The 23,913-nt window shown below is 41.0% G+C and overlaps 1 protein-coding gene across 3 annotated transcripts in view; it reads right to left on the bottom strand.

Annotated features, from left to right (window-relative positions):
- The window catches only part of DOP1A (DOP1 leucine zipper like protein A), a 78,501-nt gene that overhangs the window by 22,362 nt on the left and 32,226 nt on the right, over positions 1 to 23,913 (bottom strand). For 2 of the 3 annotated variants that reach the window (XM_033143302.1, XM_033143301.1), the window contains exons 2-17: positions 21,893 to 22,083; positions 20,690 to 20,871; positions 19,333 to 19,503; positions 17,728 to 17,917; positions 16,668 to 16,766; positions 15,270 to 15,369; positions 13,302 to 13,411; positions 11,894 to 12,002; positions 10,810 to 10,930; positions 9,247 to 9,366; positions 8,637 to 8,751; positions 7,866 to 7,895; positions 6,433 to 6,663; positions 5,150 to 5,783; positions 2,082 to 2,356; positions 255 to 407 (exon numbers count right to left, since the gene is read on the bottom strand). In XM_033143302.1, coding sequence (XP_032999193.1) covers positions 255 to 407; positions 2,082 to 2,356; positions 5,150 to 5,783; positions 6,433 to 6,663; positions 7,866 to 7,895; positions 8,637 to 8,751; positions 9,247 to 9,366; positions 10,810 to 10,930; positions 11,894 to 12,002; positions 13,302 to 13,411; positions 15,270 to 15,369; positions 16,668 to 16,766; positions 17,728 to 17,917; positions 19,333 to 19,503; positions 20,690 to 20,871; positions 21,893 to 22,030 — 2,778 coding nt within the window. In that variant the 5' untranslated portion in view covers positions 22,031 to 22,083. The remainder of the gene's footprint in view (positions 1 to 254; positions 408 to 2,081; positions 2,357 to 5,149; positions 5,784 to 6,432; positions 6,664 to 7,865; positions 7,896 to 8,636; positions 8,752 to 9,246; positions 9,367 to 10,809; positions 10,931 to 11,893; positions 12,003 to 13,301; positions 13,412 to 15,269; positions 15,370 to 16,667; positions 16,767 to 17,727; positions 17,918 to 19,332; positions 19,504 to 20,689; positions 20,872 to 21,892; positions 22,084 to 23,913) is intronic. The other variant, XM_033143303.1, reaches the window with a different exon arrangement.

Genomic DNA, 23,913 nt, shown 5'->3' with positions numbered 1-23,913 from the left:
GGTTGCAAAGAACCACACTGGAAAGAAGGAGCTATTTTATCATTATTTTTAATTAAGACTCTACTGTTAGGAAGGAAGATTGCCTGCATAAGAATTGCACTGTTCCTCACCAACACCACCATGAGGCTCCCATGTCTTGCATTTTACCTGCATAATCTGCAATGATAATATAGGATTCTAAAATAGTTTCACTGCCTCAATTCCCAAATTTAGCACACCTCAAAAGAGCATAATACATGTGAGCCAGTATTTACCTTGTCTCTGTGGGTCAACTGTTGACTGATAACATCCTCGCAAATGCTAGATGACGGAACTAGATTGTGCAACTGGAAAAAAAGCTCCACACTCTTCTGGTGATGTTGAGGAGTTCCATCACCCAACTGGTCCCATAGTGTTAATGCCACATGCTTTGGAAAGGAACACAGGAGAAATACACACAGACACAGTTATAGCTGTCTTATCAGAGTGAACAGCTGGGGGGAGATGCCTAGGTGTAGCCCAGATGATGGAATAGTAGAAAAACACTGGGATCCAAATGTGATGTAGGTGCTCCTCTACAATGGGAAGGCACTTCCGCTTTTACAAGGCTTCCCCCCGATTTCTGCCAAGTCTATCCTCTTGCTCCCACCCCCATCCTACATTCTTCCATGGGGTCCTCTGCCCCTCCAAAGTGGCTTTTCAGGGGGTTGCGGAGGGAGGTTAGCATGAAAAGGCCTCACTGTTCAAGCAGTTCCACCCATGAGTTTTTGGGTCCAAGCAGGGGCATAGGGAGCTGCTTTGCCGCCCGGGGTGGCAAACACGGGGGCACCCCCCGGGGGCGGGGCACCGCTCCCTAGTACACATGCAGCATCCCAGGTGGACTGCGCATATGCGGACATGCGCAGTCCACCCAAGATGATGGGCGCGAGCGGCCGGCATCCCTTCCGTGCGGCGGCATGGCAAGTTTTAATGCTGCAGCGTGCAAACAGCATGCTGCAGCCTTAAAAGTTGCCGCGCGCCGGCAGCGCCGAACGCGGGGTCGGGGGCACCACCCCGAATGTCACCCCCCCCGGGCGGTGACCCGCCCCCCACCCACCTTGCTCCGCCTCTGGGTCCAAGCCTTTATAAGGCCCAGAAAGAAATTTCTGCAATACGCAGTATCAACATCTGTTTTAGCAGCAGTTTCATTGCAAAGCACTTGGGGCCACAGCAACAGCAAAGCCCCGTGTGCTGGGCTTCCGAAGCGCACAATAACTAGCTGGCTGTCAGACACTGGGAAAGTGCTGTGCAGTGGACTTTGACAGGGGTGTGGGTGGAACAACAGGGTGCTGTTGTGCTCATGTCCTGCTGGCAGGCTTCCCAAGGGCCACTGTGAGAACAGGATGCTGAACTAAATGGACCATTGGCCTGATTCAGCAGTTTGTTCTTATGCTCTTATCAGGATTGTAGGTAAAATATTTAACAAGTAGTGTAGTGACTAATGAGCTCCAGAGCAATGTATTGAGTTTCATTTAATACGAAGCAGTGACAACAGTCTCTAAGGTGCAAAGTTTGGATGCAGTACTTAGAAATTAAGTACCTCTGAAGTTCAGAAGTGGGTCGCCGGGTGGACAGGACCGCTGTTCTAGTTTCCCAGTAGGCAGATCACTGTTAGAAGGTGGAAGGGTGAGGTGGTAGGGAGGTTAGTGTGGTGCTAACACATTGGCAGGAGCACCAGACTGGCTCACTGGTGTGTTTGCATCATGCCACCCTCCCTGCTGCCTCATGAATATGCAACAGCAAGCCACCTGCTGGGACGCTAGCATAGTGGCTGTGCCCCACTTGACAAGCTTCTGCATAAGTCCTACCAAAAATCAATAGAATTTAAGGACACAACCTTGTCTACATACATTTTTTTAAAAAAAAAGAATTCAAAGTTTCTGAACAAGCCAACTTCAAACCATAGGTTATGAAGCAGACTTACTTTCCCAGCTAGAACCTGCTTTAAACCACCACCTAACAACTAACCAGGCTTTGTAGAAAGTGAAAATAAATGCTGCAGAGGGTTCTTCTGCCTGGCACATTTTTATCATTATGGAAGCTGTATGACTGTTTTACTGTACCTTGAAAAAATCTGTCTTTTCAGCCATGTATCGGAGATTGCCTTGAGTGAGAGGAGGTCTGATCACAACAGCCACTCTTCCTTGATTTGGACTCAGAGGCTGTGGTGCTTCCACACTATTCAGATTTTCTCCAGTGACAACAGCAACGGACTGAGTCAATCCCACTAAGTCCATTATTATAGAAATAGTGACACCTTGGATGCTGAAATCACTGGCTTGTCTGCAAGCACCCATAAGAGTCTGGAGCCACAAGGGGGGCTGCTCTTCTTCACAATCTGAAAGAAAAGGGCTTCTATTTAAAAAAAAAAAAGCAGTTCCTCTTATATTGGAAAGTTATCTTTATTCCCACACTGTACCACCACCAGCTACTTCAAATAGGTTAAATTCTAATGGGAAAAGTAGAATGGGCAAAAAATAAAAGACTTTGCAGAAATGTATCACAGTTTACTCTGCTTGTCTAGCTGGGCTTTTGATGGCCTATTTTCAAACAGCAGACCAGCCCCTGTGCTACCCCAAACAGGTAGGCTGCTTTTGAAAATCAAGTGCAGTTTCTGATGTAGTATGGAAAGGCTGCTTTTTGATATTTTAATTTTAAAAAAATCATGATGGGTATATGCAGTAGGCACTTGGAGATACTGAAATGCATCACGGCCATCATCTAAATTTGTAATGGATCTCAAGGGATCATGGCAAGCAACCATATCACACAGATAATGTTGAACAGGAGGAATGAGGGATTATTGACAGTCTAGAAATGATAAAAGGAATGAAGGGAGGCAGTAATACAAATATGGTCCCCATCCTAGAGCTAAGATGTATGCCTGATTTGCATGGGGTTGCATCCAACTAAATAATACTCAAGTAGACCGACTGAATCAGAAGACATCACTTGTTTAAGTCCATTGATTTCAATGGGTTTACTGTGTGCAACTCATGGACTGTTGCATTTATTTCAATGGAGATATCAGATATGAACGTGCCTGCTGATCTGTAGACTCCACTGAAAGCAGAGGTTGGAGGTTCAAGGGCTAAGTACACACACCAGAATTCCCAAGCTTAAATGAATTAATTGTCCTCCAACCATGAATTAGCTGCCTTCTAGAGATGTGAAGGCCCAGAAAAAAAACCGGAATTTTTTTTTTGGGGGGGGACGTTTTTTCCTGAAGCATTTTTGAGTTTTTTCTGAAAAATTAGAAAAATAAAAAATAGATTATGGAATGTTTTATTTTAACATGATGAATAAAATATTTTAAGATAAGGGGTTCAAATATTTTATAAATCATTTCTAAAAAAATATGTATGGTATCAGATTATTCTAATTTCTGCGAGGATAAGCAAGTCCTAGGTTACAAACTGAACTCTCCAGTGCAAGAACAAGATACATTTCTTCCTTTAGGAGGTGCTGTTGTCACCAGAAAAGAAAAAGGTTTCAGTTTTGTTTTTGCATGCATGTGGGATGCATTGGTTCTGTTCCTCTTCACTAGGCCTCAAAGCACTGGAAGAAAATATACAGCAACAAAAAGGACCTGAAAGTATATACTTAAATACAGCTCAGAAAATGATTCTGATTAAATTTCATGCCCATTCATTGAAACTTAGTCCCACACTTCCTTCTTCAGTTCTTTTTATGATAATGTTTTTTTTAAAACACTGTGGAGAGGAAATATGAATAATTGTTACTTTTGGATTTTTAAAAATTGTTTTGTGGAGTTTTTTTTTGTTCCACATAAACTAGTAAACAGTTCAGGAGATTGTTTCTTCATTTGTTACAAATACAAATAAATATTATTTTAAAAGTAAATTCTGTTTGTAATAATTGTTTGGATACACTATTTTTAATATGCTAGTTGTGATAATTTTATGCCCATTAAAATTGTCCATAGTTATATTTTATGTTTCTAAAGTAACAGAATGACTTTCAATCTGGAAAAGAAAAAAGAAGTGCTAATGTAGCATATATATTTTTTGAAAATTTCCATTTCCCCCCGGAAAAAACCAGCTTTTTTCCGAGCTTCAAAATTTCTGAAAATTTTACATCTCTACTGCTTTCCAAAATCATCCCTTCTATTCCTGCTTCTTTATCTATATCCAACAAAGATATACCGGTAGGTCCTTAGGCATGACAACTATAATGTGTGCTAAAAACAAAAACAAACAAACCACCTGACATGAAATTGAACAACAAAAAGGTGGCAAGATATAGTAGGAATAGCCAATGTCACATCCTCCAGATTTTGCTTGGCTACAACTCCCATCAACCTCAGCCAGCAAGATCAATGGTTGGGGGTGATGGAAGTTGTAGTCCAACAACATCTGGAGGGATTGGAATAATAAACCAAAACTCAAATAGTAGGTTAGTTAAGTACTTATGGAAGATGGACTAGCAAATACACACCATCACTGTCACTAGAATGGAGCTACTTTAATGATACAGCTATTATTTCAACTATGGAAACCGCAGGTTGGCTGTTGGGGTGTACACATGGATTGTACAAAACTACAGCTAGAAACTGATTTCAGAAAACAAAGTTTTCAGAAGCCCCAGAGGAAATGAATGCCTGTTGTTCGAGACTAATTGACACAGAATACTACTACTACTACTACTACCCCTCAACCTTCTTTTGAAAGATGAGATACTTTGTATGCATCAACAAAGCCGTGAAGTTTTCATATGTATTAGATACTCAATACAGGAGCTTATTAATTGCAAGCATCAAAAGCATTTCAGCAGATGTGAAGTGTGAGAATAACCTACACCAAAAATACACTGGAAGTTCATCAATTTACATCTGATGTATCCTAATGTCAAACATGCATACTGATAAGACACCAATCCTGCTAAATTCCTAAGAATGAAGCAAATCCATTCCAACGATTACCCAAATCAAAACCCAGTATACCTCCCATCAAACCCTTTTTTATTAGGAAGCATTCTTAAAAAAAACCAAAAAAAACAGGAGAACTGGGTTTGTGCAGAGAGAGAGAGAGAGAGAGAAACAAAAGGTAGTCAAAACTGGTTTTACAAAAAGTGAAAGATCAAACCTGAAAGGAAGTAGGAAATTACTCACCAATATCTGTCTGCTCAGCATGTATTTCTGATGTGTGGTTTCCCTCTGCAATGTAAACTGGAAAACTTGAGCACTCAAGGAAGAGCTGACATGCAGCAATGAAGGCAGAGAGGTATTCCTTTGGCGATGTCTTCTTAGTGGTCCTTTTCCCTTTAGCTGCATCCCCTTGTGACTCTCTGGTACACTGTGCAGCCTCTCCTTTCCCCCTGACGAGGTCCTCCTGAAGCTCAGCTGCTAAAGGCCGAGACAAGGAATTGCTTGGAATGATGTACAGGTTGATAAATCTGGTTAAAAACTGCTGGACATACTCCAAACAGCACTGCATTGCAGTCTTCTGAACTGTTGTTGTCTTCCCACTTCGAGATCCTGTCCCCTGGGTCATCTTGGAGGACAGCTGAACAATTGTTTCCTCAGAACCCAGAGTGGAGACTGTCTCAGTCTCTGAAGAAGTGCTGCCTATAATGGGGAGGCCAGCTGTTCCAGGCCCCCCACTCAGCATCCTGTCAATGTCATCAGTTGTATCTGCCTGATACTGCACAAACTCGGTAAAGCCACTTTCGGATGACCGGCTGCTTGGAGGATTTTCACCATCTTCAAACACATCGTTTGGGTTCTCTGCAGAAACTGGTGGCATCTAATTGAGACAACAGTAAGGAAGGAGCAAGAGCTGAATAAAATCAAGAGGTGGAAAGCAAACCATGTCATTTTGTGTGTTAGCAAATGTTCTCTCATCTTCACCAGCTGCACAGCTCACTGCATTTGTCGTTTGTTCATAGTTTAAGAGCAGGTGAGTTCAGAAAACCAGTCTCCGCAACCCACAGTGATTTTTTTGCCACCACCACTTAAGGGATCCTCACCGAATTTGACGAGATTCCATACAGGTGGCAGGCAGACCTCTCTGGGAGAGTTTCCTACAGCCAAGGTGCCATCACTGAGAAGGCCCCATTCCTAGCAGCCCCATTCACTTGGCACATGTACACAGAGCAGAGCCTATGATCTTATGGATCAGGTCTTTTACACTTCCAGGGAAACAAACAAACAAATATATCATGCATATTCCTAACTTCTTAAACCTTTCTGTGTTCCTGGTGCACATGGCACACAAAGCTATCTTTTTTTCTAATATAAAGCCCGCAAGGTGCATATGTAGCAGCCAGTCCATTCTTGAAGTAGGCCACAGGTTTTAAAGCAACAGAATGGGAGTTAAGCTTATAGCAACCATTTCAGAAGTTGGAGCTGTTTATTTTTAAAAAATGAAACAAAAAGAGTGTTTTCTGGGTTACCTTTCTTTCTTCCCATTCTTTGACGATGCTGTGCCTACTCGGAAACTGCAAGGCACCGTCAGTACCAGCGGACAACAGCGGAGGCTGAACTTTGCTAAGAATCTTTGAGCAGAGTTTCAAGGAATCCGCTAGCTCAGACAAGTGCAAAGTCTGCAGGTGGCTCGTCAAGGCAGAGACCATCCTGAGTAGCAGCTGAGGCAGATGTTCCGTTTGTATTTCAATATAGGTCTCCTAGCAACAAAATACAATTAGAACTGGTATCAATGGCTTCTGTAATTTATCCTTTCTACGGACTTTAGCTACAAGTTTCAATAGTTCTATTTTTACGAAATTTGAAAAAAGAAAGGAAATGGAAGACTTGGTTAAAAAGCAACAACTTTTAAACACAGGGGGTGATAGCCAATTCTGTTTGTCCACTAGCAGGGAGGTCTGCCAGTGGTGCAATGGGGCTTCTCCTTCCTCTCCTGCTCCCTGCAGCCTCCTGGCCACTCACCCAATCTGCTTTTGAAGGGTGGGAGACATCCTGGATCAGATGGCAGGGGGGTGCATAGAGTGCTGCAAAAGGGAGGAGAGGAAGGGGAAACTAGCTTGGCACAGCACCGGGTATCACTCATGTTATACATATGAATTTATAATATTCAATCTTGTTCACTTAACAAATTCAGTCACAATATGCAGGGGATATTCATGCTGTGGGAAGATGGGTTTTATGGGGATGTTTAGAGAACCTGTGCTGCTATTTGCTAAATACAGACCTGCGTATATCTGTGTATCTATCTATCATGTGCATAGGAGCCAACTCTTAGGGGACAGGGAGGCTTTGCCCCCCCTCTAAAATATTTGAGGAGGCCGAGCCCCACCCAAGTTGTTGAGCATTGATATTCAAATGGTGTGCATGCACCATGTCATGTGATCAATTATGTGGGGCAGAACATACCTGCCCCCCCTTTTTTATTCAAGTTGGCACCCCTAAGTATGCCTACTTATGTGCATTTATAAATGAACAGGTTGCATGTATGTTCAAGCACAGGAGAGTAAGCAGCACAGTCTTTAAAATATTTCAGGAATGATGGTTATTCTCCCTGCTGTTTAATCTACATTTGACACAGCTGTTATAGCAGCAAAGAAAGCACTATCTGGGGAATAGCTTTAAGCTGCTGTGATTTGAGGCCTTGGAAAATGTGATAAAACTCCCAAGAGAAGTGTAACTCAGTGTGTCTGCTGAAAGCGAGAAACAAATGTGCATTTATTGTGCAAAAAAACGGTTGTTTGAAAACACTCAAACTACAAACCGATAACAAGTCTAGAACAGTACAGAGGGCAATCAAATATTCACGATTCTTTCACATTTAATATTACCAAAATATATACTGTCAGAAACATGTAAACGGATCACTTTTAATCAAAAGAGGAAAACAGTCTGAATGTCATACCTGACAAAGCACTCTCATACTTCTAGTAGGCTTTGAAATGAGAAAGCAAAGAGTTTGAAGACAAAGGAGAGATAACAGGAGGCAAAAAAAAAACATTTCTAAGAGCCTTCATTAAGATATACAATGTTGATAGAGAAATATGATTGCAGCATGCATAAAAAACTACTGCTATCTAACAAGTCTAACGAAATCACAGCGCCACATATCCTGCTGTTAATTAGCATAATAATAGACAAAGGAGGAGGGATGCAAGAGAAAGAAGTGAGGCTGACCCCACAATCAAATAATAAACAGAAGAATGATCTCTGTGTGATAAAATCTCATTCTTAAAATTAAGACCCTACTGCAAGGGGAATGCCTTCCCATCATGGGAACCTTCCGGGGCCACATGACTACGAGGGGCCATGGGCAGAGCAATGTAGAAGAGTTTTAGCTCTGCAAGGTTAGCTAGTTTCTATACACACCAAGACAAGCAAGAGTCCATCTAGACAAGCAAGAGTCATCAGAGTTGAAGACACATTCCATCCATGCAAAAACAAGCAAGGAGCGGCCTGGGCCTGGGGAGAGTTGCACGAGCCAGACAGAAAGGACCAGAGGGCTGCATTTGGCCCCCAGGTTCCCCACCCAGGCACTATCATATCACTTTTGAAGCAATGCCTGCCCACTTTTGCTAGATTAAATACCCCTTTCATGCCACCTGGAGGGTTACCTAGCTTAGAAAACCACAAAGTAGTGGGGGGAGAACCAAGTTGTGAGCAGTAGAAATCTTACCAAAGATACTATATCCAACAAAAAATCAACTAGTAGGCAGAAATTGGTAAGGGGAAGTTCAGCAGGCTCACTACCACCTCCAGGCACAGTCTGTAGTCGGGCATGCAGTGTCCTCCTATGAATTAAAAGCATAATTTATTCATTGGTAGCAGTGTGGCTGTGTAACTAGTAATATTAGCAGGATATTCGGCCCTGCCGAAGTCATTGAACTACAACTCCCATTAGCTTCAGCTAGCTTGGCCAACGGTCAGGGATGGTGGGAGTTGTAGTCTAGCGAAATCTAGAGGGCCACAGGTTCTACATCTGTCAGATAGATTAATTACCACAGACAGATATGTAGCACCGCACATATCCTCAAAGTAATGATTTGCGACGGAGTCAGTTCGCACATTCAGCTGCAAGTCACCAGGCACTGAATCCTAACACGGCACACATGCACATGGAAACTGACACAAGTAACAATCTAGAAGATCTATACAGCACACTTTGACAACCTAGAATCACAGTACAGAGTTGTTGTTTTTTTAAAAAAGTAAGTGTATCAACTCAATTGTGTTCCTCTACCAGGACACAACAGTATGCAAAACATCTTCAGTGAAATATAACTTACCTACAACATTCTTCAAACCAACGGGCAATGTAATCCCACATATAGTAAGGCTCAAAAGAATTGAACAGAAGATTGGCAGTTTTAATCAGCTCTGCTGTTTTCTTATTTTCCCTCAGTTTGCTGAAATAAAAATGTAACAACAGTATTAAGAACAAAAGTATTCCTCCATTTGCAATCTTGCTCCAAACCTACTTCCTGATTTCCCTCACAGCAACCTCCCCCTTTGTTACTACACTTTCCCACCTTTATCCCCCTCCTGCAATCCTACTGCCTCTTTTATTTTTTGCTATCATTGCCATAGAGGCAAAACCTCTGAATCCGGAATCGTTCAAAGCAGTAGACAAGGTAAGAATTTGTCGCTGCTGACACGGCCCACCACAAGCTTCCTCAGGGAGATGAATTGGTATAGCTTCTCAGCTGGAGCTGCTCTGAATGAGCTGCAGAGAGGTAAGAGAGAAGCCCATCCACTGAAAAGTCTGTGTTACTGGCTACCAAGCAAGCAAAACCTAAATCTGCAGTGCAGAAGCCTTTGAGCACATGTCTTTCTATGGCTAACTACAGGATAGGCTTTATGAGCCGACATAACAACTGAATTGTGACCAGTATCAGGCTAGGCATTCACATCTACAGTAGAAAGAGAAAAACGTCTTCTTCCTCAACCTCCTCTGCTTTAACACTTTACTTGGGCTCCCTTTTCAATATTAAATCATCATCACAATCCATTTCCACTGGCTTTGCATGTATATCTATGAGAATTTCATAGATAGGTGGTGCTCAGTGATTAATCACTAATGGGATATACAGTGTGTGTATGGAAGGGGGGAAATACATGTTTGTTTTTGTTCTTATTTTAACCATGTGCTTTGTGTTTTTTATACTGTATTGTATTTTTATGTTGTGAACCACCCTGAGATCTACAGATGAAGGGCAGTATATAAACGTAATTAAAAATAAAAAACTAATCATATCCCAGTGTTGTCCTGTGGATAGCTTCCTCAACCTCTGCCCTCCAGAGGTTTTTGGCCTACAACTCCCATGATCCCTAGCTAGCAGGACCAGTGGTCGGGGATGATGGGAATTGTAGTCTCAAAACATCTGGAGGGCTGAGTTTGAGGAAGCCTGGATTAGGACCTGGGAGGCTAGAGTTCAAATCTCCACTCAGCTGCAAAGTTTACGGGGAGGTAACCTTGGGTGTGTCACCATCTCTCAACCTAACTATCTCACAGGACAGATGCACAAATAAAATGGAGAGAGGAAGAAGCATGTATCCTGCCATGAGCTCCTTGCAGGGAAGGTGGCATATAAATGTAACAACAAACAAATATGCTACTTTTAGCATGTTCACTTTGAGACTGCTCTCCCTAAAAATACTGGCTTGGGTCTGGTATTTCAGGCTAGCCCAAAGAGTACTTTTCAGTATCTGATCCGTTCCCTGACCTGCATGACATAGCAAATTAATATTGCAACTTCCCATATTCTCAAAATTATTTTGCATGAAAGGCTGCTGTTCAAGAAACTGGGCTGCAGGAAGGGATTTCTCTTTTTTCCTCTTGACATAGCAACCTGCTTAGCTGAGCATGGTCCTTGCTGAAGGAGGAGTCCACCTGCAGATCCAGCTCCGCTTTGCATTGTTTATATAATGTTCTAAATACTTCAATCAGTACATCCTCTAATATTACAGGTCCTAAAAGGAACAAGAAGGGGGGGGCACGGACATAAATTATATTAAGATTTCCACTGGCTAGTATCTGAATTCATTATATCTGCAGTTATACCAATTGTACAATTCAATAATGTACAACAAAACACACACAACTTTATCCTTGCTTTCTGATTATATTTGGCTAAAATATGTTAAAAGCACACTGAAAACTGTTGGAAAGGATGCTGCTGCTACCACTAATTTAAGAGGGAATATGATCTCTTGGCACTGCTGGTGCAATGTAGTAACGAGTTTCCTATGGCTGTGTTGATTTCATTAAACCTTAAAGTGTGCTTGCTTTCATTAAAGATTTAGGTATGATCTTAACCTGAAAGGCATCGTAGCAAGCTTGTTTTAAGACTGTGTCTGACCTTTCAACTGCAAGTGAAATAGGCAAAGCACATTTATTTCAAAAACTGTTGCTCAAATCATTTCCAGTGCCTGTTTTCTTTACATTGACAGAATTGTGAAATTCTGGGCTTGCAATCTGACCTCAAACATTCCTGCTGACATATGCTAGTAGCTACACTACGGTAACTCTTGTGTTATATTCTGCAATTCTGTCCAACTGCAGTTCTAACCACTTCTGGGGAGCATTTCTATCCCATCAAAGCAGCACCCTCTCTTTCTCCTGTGGTAATGCAACACTGCATTACCAAAACTCTGTGATAATGAGATAGTGGGAGTAAAGGAGGTACAGCTGCATGGATCACAGACTGCTTCTTTAACTGTTACTAAGTTTTATTATAGCCGTTCAGATGGGCATGAGAGAATTTCAAGATTACTCTTTTACTTATGGTGCATGCCTCATTTCATCATATGAGGTACTTTAGAATGTCTGTCTGTTTGTTCTTTTGCCCTCTGTTACTACTATATGAACTGTTACTTATTTAACAACAGACACCCACCCAGCCCATTGGCATGCAAAGACATTCATATAGCTACCTAGCTCAGGTTTGTCCAGTAAACTGATAAGAATCCGAAAAGGCTTCAGATCCTGCGTCAATGTGCTCTCCTCTCCACACACATTGATCTGCAAAATTCCCACCATTGCCTGTAAGAAACAACGCATTAGAATCAAGAAGTGAGACAAGAGTTTAGACTACAGTGACCATAGCACCAGTAAGAAATGCTAACCTAGTTCTACAAAAAAACTGCCCTCCTCTCCACTCTTCAGTGGGAGAAACCCCTGGATCTAACTCCCTTCCATTCCCTGAAGAAGCTTTCAGTTTGTGAAAGGGACATTTTGGATCCAGTCCACGGTCTTCTCTTAAGTGTATTCCTGGGGTATGCCATTAAGATTAAGACAAGGTAAGCCACAGCTAGGGACGCGGGTGGCGCTGTGGGTTAAACCACAGAGCCTAGGGCTTGCCAATCAGAAGGTCGGCGGTTCGAATCGCCGCAACGGGGTGAGCTCCCGTTGCTCAGTCCCAGTTCCTGCCAACCTAGCAGTTCGAAAGCACAAAGTGCAAGTAGATAAATGGTACCGCTCCAGCGGGAAGGTAAATGGTGCTTCCATGCGCTACTCTGGTTCACCAGAAGCGGCTTAGTCATGCTGGCCACATGACCCGGAAGCTGTACACCGGCTCCCTCGACCAATAAAGTGAGATGAGCGCCGCAACCCCAGAGTCATCTGAGACTGGTCAGGGGTCCCTTTACCTTTACTTTTAAGGCCACAGCTATGGATCAGAAATGCTTGAAAGTGTGAATGTACATGTGTCTGCCTGTCTGCCACTTCTGGATTCCCCATGCCATCATTTCAGCATCCTCTATCTAAGCCTCACCCTTCACAAAATCAAGGTAATTTCTAAAACAAATATGAATTATCAATGCATGTTGGAACCAAAATTGCTATAAGGGGGAAAAAAAACCCCAGAAGACCAGGGGTGGGGGCGAAATACACTGAGTGTACTTAAAAGGACTTCTTCCTGTACTAACATTGCATTGAATGATAATTGCTTGCATTTAAAAGTTATAATGCTACTGCTTTTAGAAGAAGAGTTGAAGAGAACTTTCTGGTTCCTTGCACAGTCAACCAAACTGCTTCCTTTCACAAAATGATACTAGCTTTGAACAAAATGCTCTCCTTGTATTTGCAAATGTTTAGTCTACACCTAGTCTCACATTTTGCACAACACAATAAATGCTTTCAATATGGGTCAAAAGGTGCCCCACAAAAGAGGCTTGGCTTGGCGCCAGCTAATCAAGTAGTATGTTTGCCGTTTGCCATTAGCAAGAGGAACCCCTATAGAAAGACTGTACAATTTGTGATCTACCAAGCTGAGCAGAGCCCACCAGCCATTTATGAGAACCTACAAGGGACACGCGAACAACATATCAAAAGCATGACTACCTGAACTAGCATTTCCTTAGAGAAAGAATTGAAGTAGTATGTAGCATGTTCTTCAGGATTGCTATGCCTTGTGCTTCTAGGTCCTATAATGGCACCATTGTTATCAAAACCTTCAAGCAAAAGCAAAAGAAAAAAAGCATATGGCAAATTAATAGAGTGTTTAAATAAGCTGGTAAATAAGAACAAACAGTGAGAACAATGGCTTAGTTCTGATAACTTACCATTTTGCCGTCCAAATATTGTTGGCAAGAGGAAAGACCATTTTAAATTTAATTTAATAAAAGGCAATTGGTGACACAAAGAGCAAAACATCAGGCTACTTTCACTTCTACAGGAATTCCTGGCATTCTGGATGATGAATGTCACACTTAATTTTTCCAGTGATGGGAGGAAATATATATTTAGACTTTACAAGAATTCTACTATAGTCATGGCAATAATACTTAACACGTATATAGCACTTTTTAATGTTTGCATTGGTTTGCATACATCATTTCATTGTAATCAATTACAATCATCCTGTAAGGTAGGTCACTCTGCATTGCTGAGACGGAGAATGGCGGCATGCCTAAAGGCTACTTGGCAAGCTCAGAGCTGGGCTGAGATTTCCACTAGGGAGGTCCTGATTCACAGTTCAGTCTCTCAGGCTGCAATCCTAAACAGACATACTAACTTCTGAGTAAACAAGCATAGGACTGCACTGTTAAGCATTACATCACATCAGTCGGTGACCAGTCTGCATTAAAGAAGTGGAAATATTGTTGATAATAAAAAGACAATCTGGCTTCTGTATGCATATTTGATTCTGAGTTTTATTATTGTAAAGCTAAGAAAACATTGCCTACTAGTGTAAAGCTGGGTTAAATAATGTGTGCGTTATTTCATATAACTGATTTATATAGGCTATCCCAATTTGAGCTGGATAGTATAGGTGGCAAAATTATTTATGACTTATATTCCAATGCATAGCTCAACGCTCTTCGACTGCAGTCCCAGATAAAGTACATTACAACAGTCTAGCCTGAAGGTTACAAAGGCTGGTTATCATAGTAGCCAGGCTATCCTTTGATAGATACAGTTGTCAACCAAGCCAGAAAATCCAGGAGAAATGTTGAGTCCAGTAGCATGGCCAAATTCCACACCCAAATTCTCCTTTAGGGGAAGCAGGAACCCAACTGGAAATCCACGACTCTAATATCAAACAGGTCCCCTTCTATCAACATCACCATCTTGTCTGCATTAAGTCTGACAAGGAGGAACAGAGCCAAGCACACCAATGAAGCCTCCTCATTCTCACAATTTTTGAACAGCCTCTCCAAGCAGTTACATGTGAATGAGGGGTAGTTAATGGGATACCCTCCAGAGGTTGTTGAACTACAACTCCTATCAACCCTGACCCCTGAACATGCCAGCTAGGGCAGGTGGAGCAATTGGTCCAGGAACATGTGAAGGGTAGCATGTCGGCCATCTCTGATGTAGGTGATGAAAATGATGCCAAGACAATGCAGAACCCCGCAAAGTCCAAGAGCTGGAGCAGCAGTTCCCCAGCACTGAGCTTTATTCTCTAATATGGCAGAAATTTATACGGTATGTATGTATGTATGGATGGATGGATGGATGGATTTAGCTAGCTGTGCTGGCGGAGATAAGCTGCTGGTTCAGTTACCATTACTTTTGATGTTTTACACTGCTTTTTAAGGTGTGCACTTAAAAAAAAAAGTTCCCTGCTTCAAAACTTCAAAACTTGTGAATTAAAAATCAGATTATAAACTACAAATAAATTATAAATTTATTGTATCTTTAGTCAGCCATAACACAACAGCAACAGCTACAGGAACATTCAAAATGTTCCGCAACAAACTTTAGTCCAAAATGAAACTGCACATACTGAAATGAAAGGGGGTTTACAATGTTACGGCTACAATGAGGTACCAGCTGATTTTATTGAAATATAAACCCCGCACCTACCTAGAAGCCAGGCATAAAGCCTTCTATTGAGTGACATGTCTCTGCGCAGGACTACATGAAGAGATGCTGACAGAATTCTGACCATGTCTGGGCGCGTCGCCTAAAATTGGGAATGTTACATTTAAACAACAAACTGCAGCAGATATTACATTCAAGAGTTTTGTTGTATAGGAGGAAAACATATTTTTATTCACATCCCAGTACCTGTGGATTCACATACAGGCTGAGATCTGGAATCTGACAAAAAAATAAATAATAATCTAGGCTGCCTGTTTTTAATCAGCCCCTTCTAAGTGGCTTGTGCCTTTTTGCCGGCACCAGCAAACAACAACCACATCTCTCCTTGCAGCCTATACCTAGTTTCAGGCGATTTAATCTGATGAAGTACACCAAAAGCAAACCCTAACATTTACATTGCAGTGATAATAAAATAATCACCGGGGAGAAAGAAATCATGTTTTCCCCTGAACACACAACTTTAATGCAGAGTTAAATGCTGATCACTATATTGATCTAATATAAGCAAGAGAATGATCAAAGATATCAGAGGTAGTCTGGGCTGGCCAATCTATTTTTAAGACAAATGAATAGCTCATAATCACTTGCTTACCTTCACAACTTTGCTGACACAGAATACAAGCCAGCTAATTACCAAGTTTCAGTCAATGCCAAGTAACACTACTCGTTTGCAAAAGTTGTATATTGCTGTTTCAATAATGTATTCCTGAGTGTTGCCGATATAATGCATGAACTCAAATGGTCTGCTCTGGTCATCTCTTCTCAGATTCAGAGCTCTGATGTACATTTCCATCTGTGTGTGCAACTACCACACACATTACGTTACACACAGTAACCTAGGTCTTTAAAAATGCAGTTGTTTGAACTAAGACATAAATTTCCAAATACAGCATTTCTTGCACTTTCAAAGGAGACGAAAAAAACTTGATCAAAGAACAAAAAATTTCCTATGTTGTTATTTTAATACCAGGAAACATGATTAAATATCACAAGGGCCAAAATCATTAGCAAAGGTGGCAGCAAAAAAAGCACTACCACCACCAAAACACACACAGTCTTTTTAGCCTCTCCTATCCAGTGGCCTCCTATGATGGCTGAAAAGCTACTACCAAAATCCAGGGGTATTTTCAGGACTCCTTGCAGCATGAGGGATTGCCACCAGAAAGAAAAATGGGCATTGTGTGCATGAAGGGAACCCTTTGGAGTAAGCCAAAGTATTTAAGAGATCTTTTGGCTGGAGAGTTAATCTCTTACACCAGAACATGTTATTATTCAAATCTTGGGGAGTCTTTTAAGAAACGTTGGTTGAAGACTGCCCCCATGGGTAATACGTATATGCAACAGAGTGATTCGCAGAATACTCATTCAGCAGTGTTTTACCTGACTCATGTGGAATGGAAAACAGAAAAGTATCAGGTCCAGTGTGCTTCTCTGTACTAGTACACTGGAATCCTGCACTGAGGTGCTTACTGCTTCCACCTGAAATAAAATTACCATTAGTATAGGCATAATCAGCAATGCTGATTTTTTTATCCACATGCACACAAACATGACAGACGTCTTTTAACTAGCAGTCCAGTTAGGATGATTCTATCCCTAAGCATAGCAGGATATGCATGACTATGCCCTCCTTCCCTCCACAGAATCTGGACATTGGCTTTTACACATGTTCATCCTATGTCTGAATGCCCAGTGGTCTTGGAGGGAAGGAAGGAAGAGGCACACCAAGCAAGCAAGCAAGCAAGCAAGCAAGCAAGCAAAGGAGTCACAATGCTCAGAGATTGTGAACTAATCTCTGAGGAATGTGACCTGATCTGAGTCAATATCAAGCAACATGGAAAGAACGTAAGTAATGCAGGGTTTGTGGGAATAAAATTATGAAAACACTTGAAAAATAATAAATATCGGATACTCAGTCCTATAATACCATGGCATCTCACAGAGTAAATACCAGAAATTTTAGCTATTTCCCCATGCAGACACATACCCTGTACTCCCAATCTAAACACATTTTAGATAAACTTGGCCATAGCTATGCTGTGAAAAAATATTGAATGCTATTTTATACGATCTGAAGAGAAACCAGAGTATATTGAATGCTATTTTAGAAAACAAAACACAGACCTTCAGAAACAAGATTTTAAAAATGTTGATCTCATAAGCGCTAAGTTACTTTAAAAGTATCAAGGATTACTTGGCTTTTCAAGCAAAATTCTCCAGCCAACGTTAAGCTCTTTTAAGTCCTACCAATTTCAATGGGAAATGCTTAATCCTCTCACTGTGCCTTTAAAATGTGCTTAAGTTTAAAGCATGCTCTTTGGTTTGGTCTGATGGGCAAAGAAATGCCATACTTTGAAAGTATTCTCATAATTTATATCAGCATTTTAAAAATACTTCTAACATGCAGATTTTTTGCAAACGAAACTTTACCAACTCTTACCATCAGTTCAATGTCACTGCCTATTATATAAAGCTGGTCTTCCATGGAAAGCTTCCTGTTTAGATGGGAGAGGACATAAGTAATTCCAGGCAACCGAACAGCAGGACTTGTGAGAAGACTACCCCAGAGTGCACTGTAGAAAGCTGATTGGTCCACTGCAGCAGCTACCTTCTCCAGCAGAGTGTTGGTTCTGTAGCATGAGCAACAAGAGTGTGTGGAAGTAAAACAGTAAATAAATAAATCTGGAAGGCTCAAAAATCTGGGTTGATATACCTGACTTACCTCAATTAAAACAGAAGGCCATTAAAAGAAAAAAAACACCAACTTGGTTGAAGTTGTACCTCTTACATTTTATTTTAAGTTTCTTTCTTGGTATTTTTAAATTGTTTTCACTGCTGTGCTTATACTGGTTTCTGTTTTAGTTTTGTACTGGAAAGTTTTTACTCTCTCGACTTACCCTTTCAACTTCCTTTTTCCCAATACTCTCATTTATAAAGGCTCTCTCTTTTGAAGTCAAATGTGACTTCAGATGTGTTTGATTCTCTTGGCAACTGTCCACTCACATATATGTTGAAGGCGATAACACTATGGTCACTTGACCAAGCAGTTCCAACAACGATTACATCTCAAACCGGGTCCCAGGAACAATTGAAGATAAAGTACAGGGTTGCCATTCCTCTCACCTGTTCTATAACTGACTGCTCTACGGCAGTTATTTAGCGTATCTTGAAATTTTACCTCTCTATTGTGACTGGAACATGCACGTGAGGGTAACTGAAGTCACCAATTACTATAGAACTTCCTCTTTGTATGCTTCCCTGATTTCATTCTCCATCTCAAGATCACTCAGGACATTCATCAGGGGATGACAAAACATCCCCAGTGCTAACGTATTCTTGGAGGTCCAATGCAGCAATTCTGTGACAGAGTCTGGAGAGTCTGTGCTTTGGGAATGCCTAGTTTCTTGGACTATATCCTATTTTGTGTACTGAGTGCCACCACCTCCACCTCTTCTCTACTCTACCTATAGAGTTTGCATCCAGGGACAACCAGTTAAGATTTTTTTTTTATTATTCATAATTTTTTATTGGTTTCTTACATACACAAAAAACATATCTTATACCGTATTATTACATTACAATATTATATTTGAGTTCCCTATACCATACAAATCCAACCAACGATTAAACAATTAAACCCTCCATCTCACCCCTCCCTCCTCCTCCCCCCGCTTCCCCCCTTCTTCCTCTGTTTTATTCTTCTTCTTAGTTAGTTCTTGCGGTTTTACACTTCTCTATTGTTACAATCTTGTGTTGTAAATTATATCTTTGATTTATAATTTCCATATTGTCTTTTTTACATTATAAGTTTATATCTTCAATAAAGAATTATATATTAGCCATGAGTCTTATTCCTCAGTTCAAATTCCACGCGTCCTATTCTGATATAACATAAATTTTCCCCATTCGTTTTCAAATGCTTCACTTCCTGATTGCCGAATTCTAGCAGTCAATTTCGCTATTTCCAGTTAAGATTAGCATCTTAGAAATTTTCACAGTGCACAAGATTTTATAACAGCGGTATTACATTAGCCCACAGCCTTACCTCTCATAATACTCGGAACCTTCCTCCAAGCCAGGAAGTATCCCAGTTAACAATCCTTGCAAGCCCGGTTTCAACGTTTTGCCCAAAGGAAGGTAATAAACTTCATACAGACTGAGTAATGCTGGTTTGACAGACATAGCAGCATTGGCAAGAAGAGGGAAAAGCCCAGAACTGTTTTGGGGGGAAACAGAGAGATATAAAAGGGTAATATGGCAGGTACTGAGAGGCCGGACTGGTTTATATGGATATTTTTCAGCATTAACACAGAGAAAGGATGCTTAATCTATATATTCTCACAGTACTACTAAGTTTTGTGAAGAACATCACCATTTCCCAAGAGATCCTACCCAACAGAGAGGCTTGTTTTGAATGAGACACTATACATTGAGTAATGGAATGTGTGTCACATTTGTGGAGATTATCCAGTGAAACATGAAAATACAAAGCTACAATTTAAAAACATAGCTAAAAAGCTGAAAACCATTCATGCCGTTATTAATAAGCATGCTATTGCCACTCCATTCAAATTGAGCATCTTAACTCCTGGATTCAATCCTTGCCTTCCACATTCTGGTTATAGCCTACTGGGGTTCAGTGCTTCTGCCCTCTAAGAGGGCACCGACAAAGTAGAAGTGCAATACAAACAAGATATGTTAGCGAAACGTATGCTCAGAGTAAATATGTATCTCCTTTCATGCCCATCATATTCGGTAACCAGATCCTCATAATCAATAGATAAGAGGTTTCAAAGACTTCCAGTTATGTCCATCTCATGATTGTAATTTTATTATCACCCATGTGTGTACGTGTTTCTGTGTGTTCAGCAAAGCCTTTTTTATATTGATAGCCTATTAATTTGTCTACAACTATGTCACACACCTCAACAAACAGCTTTGCTTCTTATCATTTATACTACCAAAGAAAATGTAGCTTTCTCTGTTTGTTTTTCCGTATCTCCTCCTAAAGAAGAGAATGGGCAAAACGATCCTAAATGGACCTGGATAGCAGAGAGGTGGAGTCACTGTCATACCCAAAGCCCTGCCACTTGTACTAGCCAGGATGGAAGGTGGTGGTGGTTTTTTCCTTCCTATTTGCTGCACCAACTCCAAGTTATCACAGCAGAGGAGCCCACAGCTGGCTATGTCCTGTCCCTAATCAGGTAATTAGGAATGCACTGCAAGTTAATTTGCCTTTAATTTTCTAATATTAGCAACAGCTCACACTGTTAAATTTATCTACATTCTGACCCGAGTGAAATGTATTACATGATTTATACTGTGGACTTATTCAAATAAAAACAATTCTTGATTACAGCAAGCTAACGCTTAGAACACAATATAAAGGTCATTCTTTTTACCTGTATAGGAAGAGATCTTTGGCCAGACGCTTGGGCCCAATGATTTTGAAGATAATCTCATACGTCTCAAGTGCCTTCCGGTGCACCCCACCTGGCAAGGCAGGGTGAAGGCATTGTGCCAGGCGCTTTCCTATGGTCAGCTTTTTTGGTACTACTTGGTACTTTGCATTGTTTTGAAGAACCTGACAGAAAACATTGCAAGACATCCTAAACCCAATTTCTGTCGGACAGCAGTTTACAGAATTGATCGGTTTAAAAGTTTCTGAATGCATTCCATTTAGTGTAACATGATGCATTAGGAAAACCACCTCTCATGCAGATTCCCAAACTTCTGGTGTAACAAACTGACCTGCTTTATTAACTTGCTGCCTTATCTACATTACAAAATTCACTCACAGGAAGCCACAGCAGGTTAAAGCAGGGGTTGGATCCGTGTGGCCCATTCAACACTGCTGGGCTCTAATTCCCATCATCCCTGACTGCTGTCAAGACTGGATGGGGATGAGGGAAATTGGAGTCCAACAACATGAGACGGCCGCAAGTTCCCCATTCAAAAGTTAAAGGCTCCTTTATTTTTCAGGCCACTGTGGTGTATTTTATAGGTCAAAGCAAGCACACACCTCATATGGCATAAACTAACACTTCGGTTATTTAAATCAGTAGGCATGCAACACTTCTAGGGAATGATGCAGAATCTTGATTTACATACGTTCAATTTTATTATTGTTTATTAACATATGTACCAAAATGCTTCCTTTAGTAAGAGAAAATGCTCCATTTTAAAAGGGACATTTTCCCCCTCTACAGAATAAGGTTCTTAGAATGCGCACTCCTGGTGCCAGTCACCAGACAGATGTAACAACAGTGACTTTTTAAAAACTGTGGCAAGTGTCAATCACCTGACATCATTATGACAGGGTGTTCCACCCTCCTTCCCTTCATAACAACTCATTCCAAAACCTTTATCTGGTGTGTAGCCTGCAAGAAAGTATCCGCCAAGCAGAAGAGTTTGGCATTTCAGAATTCTGACACCCACTACATTAAGTAATAACCTGATGATTAAAATGATCTGCCAGTCCATTCCTTTTTTAAAATAGTTTGGCAGGGGAAATCTAGATTCCAAATGCTTTATACTTAATTACTTCAATTGCCCCCTCAAAACTTTGCATGCATTTCACCCAATCCTTCTAAGTCTTCTCATACCTTGTTAAGCTTTCCAAGGGATGAGATTAAATCAGCCCATTCACTGGAGTACTCAAAGCTTTTCAGAGCCTTGTCGACAGCTGCTACATAGTTCCTGTACTTGGAATCACCCAGTAGCTCCAGCTCCTCCGCATTCATCCTCCCGCTGAGTCCCACTAGAGACCAGATTGTAATTCATGTAAAGTTGTGAGCTGAAAAAGATGAAGCAACATGATTTCCCTAATCCATAACTTTTAACTACCTGTACTGTTGCATTCAGACAGTTAAGCAAATATATGTGGCCATGATAGACATAGGTAACATAAAGTCTGTAAAAAATATTATCAAATTTCTGTTTTTGAGAAATAAACTAGTGAAGCTCATTTGTTTTAAAAGAAATCTGGTTAGCTCATAAATAGTGATCCAATATTCCAAGTGGATAAACAGTCTGCATTTTATGTGAACAGAATCTCATTAATTTTATACAATTTTAAGGCACAATTTGTGATTCCTCTTTTGGGGCTTGCCGTATCTCTTCCTTCAGCAGTTCCAGGCAGACAACCTAAAAAGGAAGGAAGTTTCTGAAGTCTTCAAGAGGCAACAGTATGTGGCTTAGGCACTGCTTTTAGCTTGATGGGTCAGAAGTTGTTGAAACGTGCACTAAATCAAATGCCCAAGGGCAATGTATGCTCACGTGACTAACTCAACCAATCAAATCTTTTCTCTTTCTCCAGTCCCTGGCATAAAACCCCTTTCAAATTTATAAAACAAGTTAGATGCTGCAAATGTTTTCCTTTGCTTTTCTACCAAAGCTGCAACCAACTAAAGAGAAAAAAGAACACTTCCAAAACAGATGTTGCAAAAACTAAATTTACACCTTGGTAATAATACTCAGATTTAGCATTTGGAAAGCGTGAAACAGATTTAATTATGTAGCTATGAAGAACAAAAAGGTCGCATACGTATCCTAAAACACATGAGGTCCCAAATCTTCATTTGGTGATGCTAAAATTGAGTCCATGACAAGGAAACTCTAGAAGATGCAATAAAACACATTGAATCACACTTAGCTGATAAAAGCTTTTTAGTTTTGAACTATGTTCCCTCAGAGGCCTCTCAGGTGCATGCAGGGCCTCCTCCCCCCACCTGAAATTCAGCTTGATAATGCATTCTACTGCAGCCAACAGAGTATGTTTCAGCAGAGTGCTTGGTTGCAAGTGTGTGTGTGGCTTCACTGGTTTGCAACTGTGCCCACAGCCCCCCAAAGGTCAAAGACTCCTGGCTTACATTATTTCCGTCCAAGGGCATTCAGAATTTGGGCACTGGGGCAACTAGTTCAATCAACACTGTGGAATCTTTCTCAATACTTGGTATTTCTTTCCATCCTAAACCATACTTTTATAGTTATTGGGGGCAGGGAAGCGGGCATAAATTTTCTCACACACACGCAGGCTCCTCTCAGTGATGGATTGGCCACCTAATGTCATAAGCAATGGGCATTTTTTTAGCTATATCAGAAAATGGTCCCCAAGTGAGGTGCTCTACTTCCACTCTCCCACTCTCCAGGAACAAATGTAGGTATTTACTTATATGGGAGAAAATTCAGAGACTTTGTTAGCATGGGCAGTGAACCCAATCTTTAGAAACTGGGAACACCCCAGGGAAAGAATGTAAAGCAGGTTTTGCCATCTCTACTGCACCTTGAAAATGGTGGGCAGTTGTAGATTATGTCAGGGCAGACAAAAGGAAGCATTTTCCCCCATACTGTGCGTAATTAATTTATGGAATTTGCTCCCGCAAGGTGATGCAATGATCATTGGCTTAGATGGCTTTTAAAGTAGATTAGACATATTCATGGACCGATATGGACTTTCTGTGCTCAGAGATAGCACGTCACTCCTTAGTACTTCAGAACATTATCTTTCAAGAAAGGAACTTTAATAATGTTCAAAAAACGAAATCATAAACAGAAGTATCTAGTGCAGAAACTGGTCTTCCAACTTTCCTTTCAGTAGCTACAAAAAAAAAACATTCAGCAAATG

Source organism: Lacerta agilis, chromosome 3 (assembly GCF_009819535.1).
Source record: "Lacerta agilis isolate rLacAgi1 chromosome 3, rLacAgi1.pri, whole genome shotgun sequence".
NCBI lineage: Eukaryota > Metazoa > Chordata > Lepidosauria > Squamata > Lacertidae > Lacerta > Lacerta agilis.
Note: the sequence above shows the minus strand (reverse complement) of the source record. Positions and strands in the feature narration are given on the sequence as shown.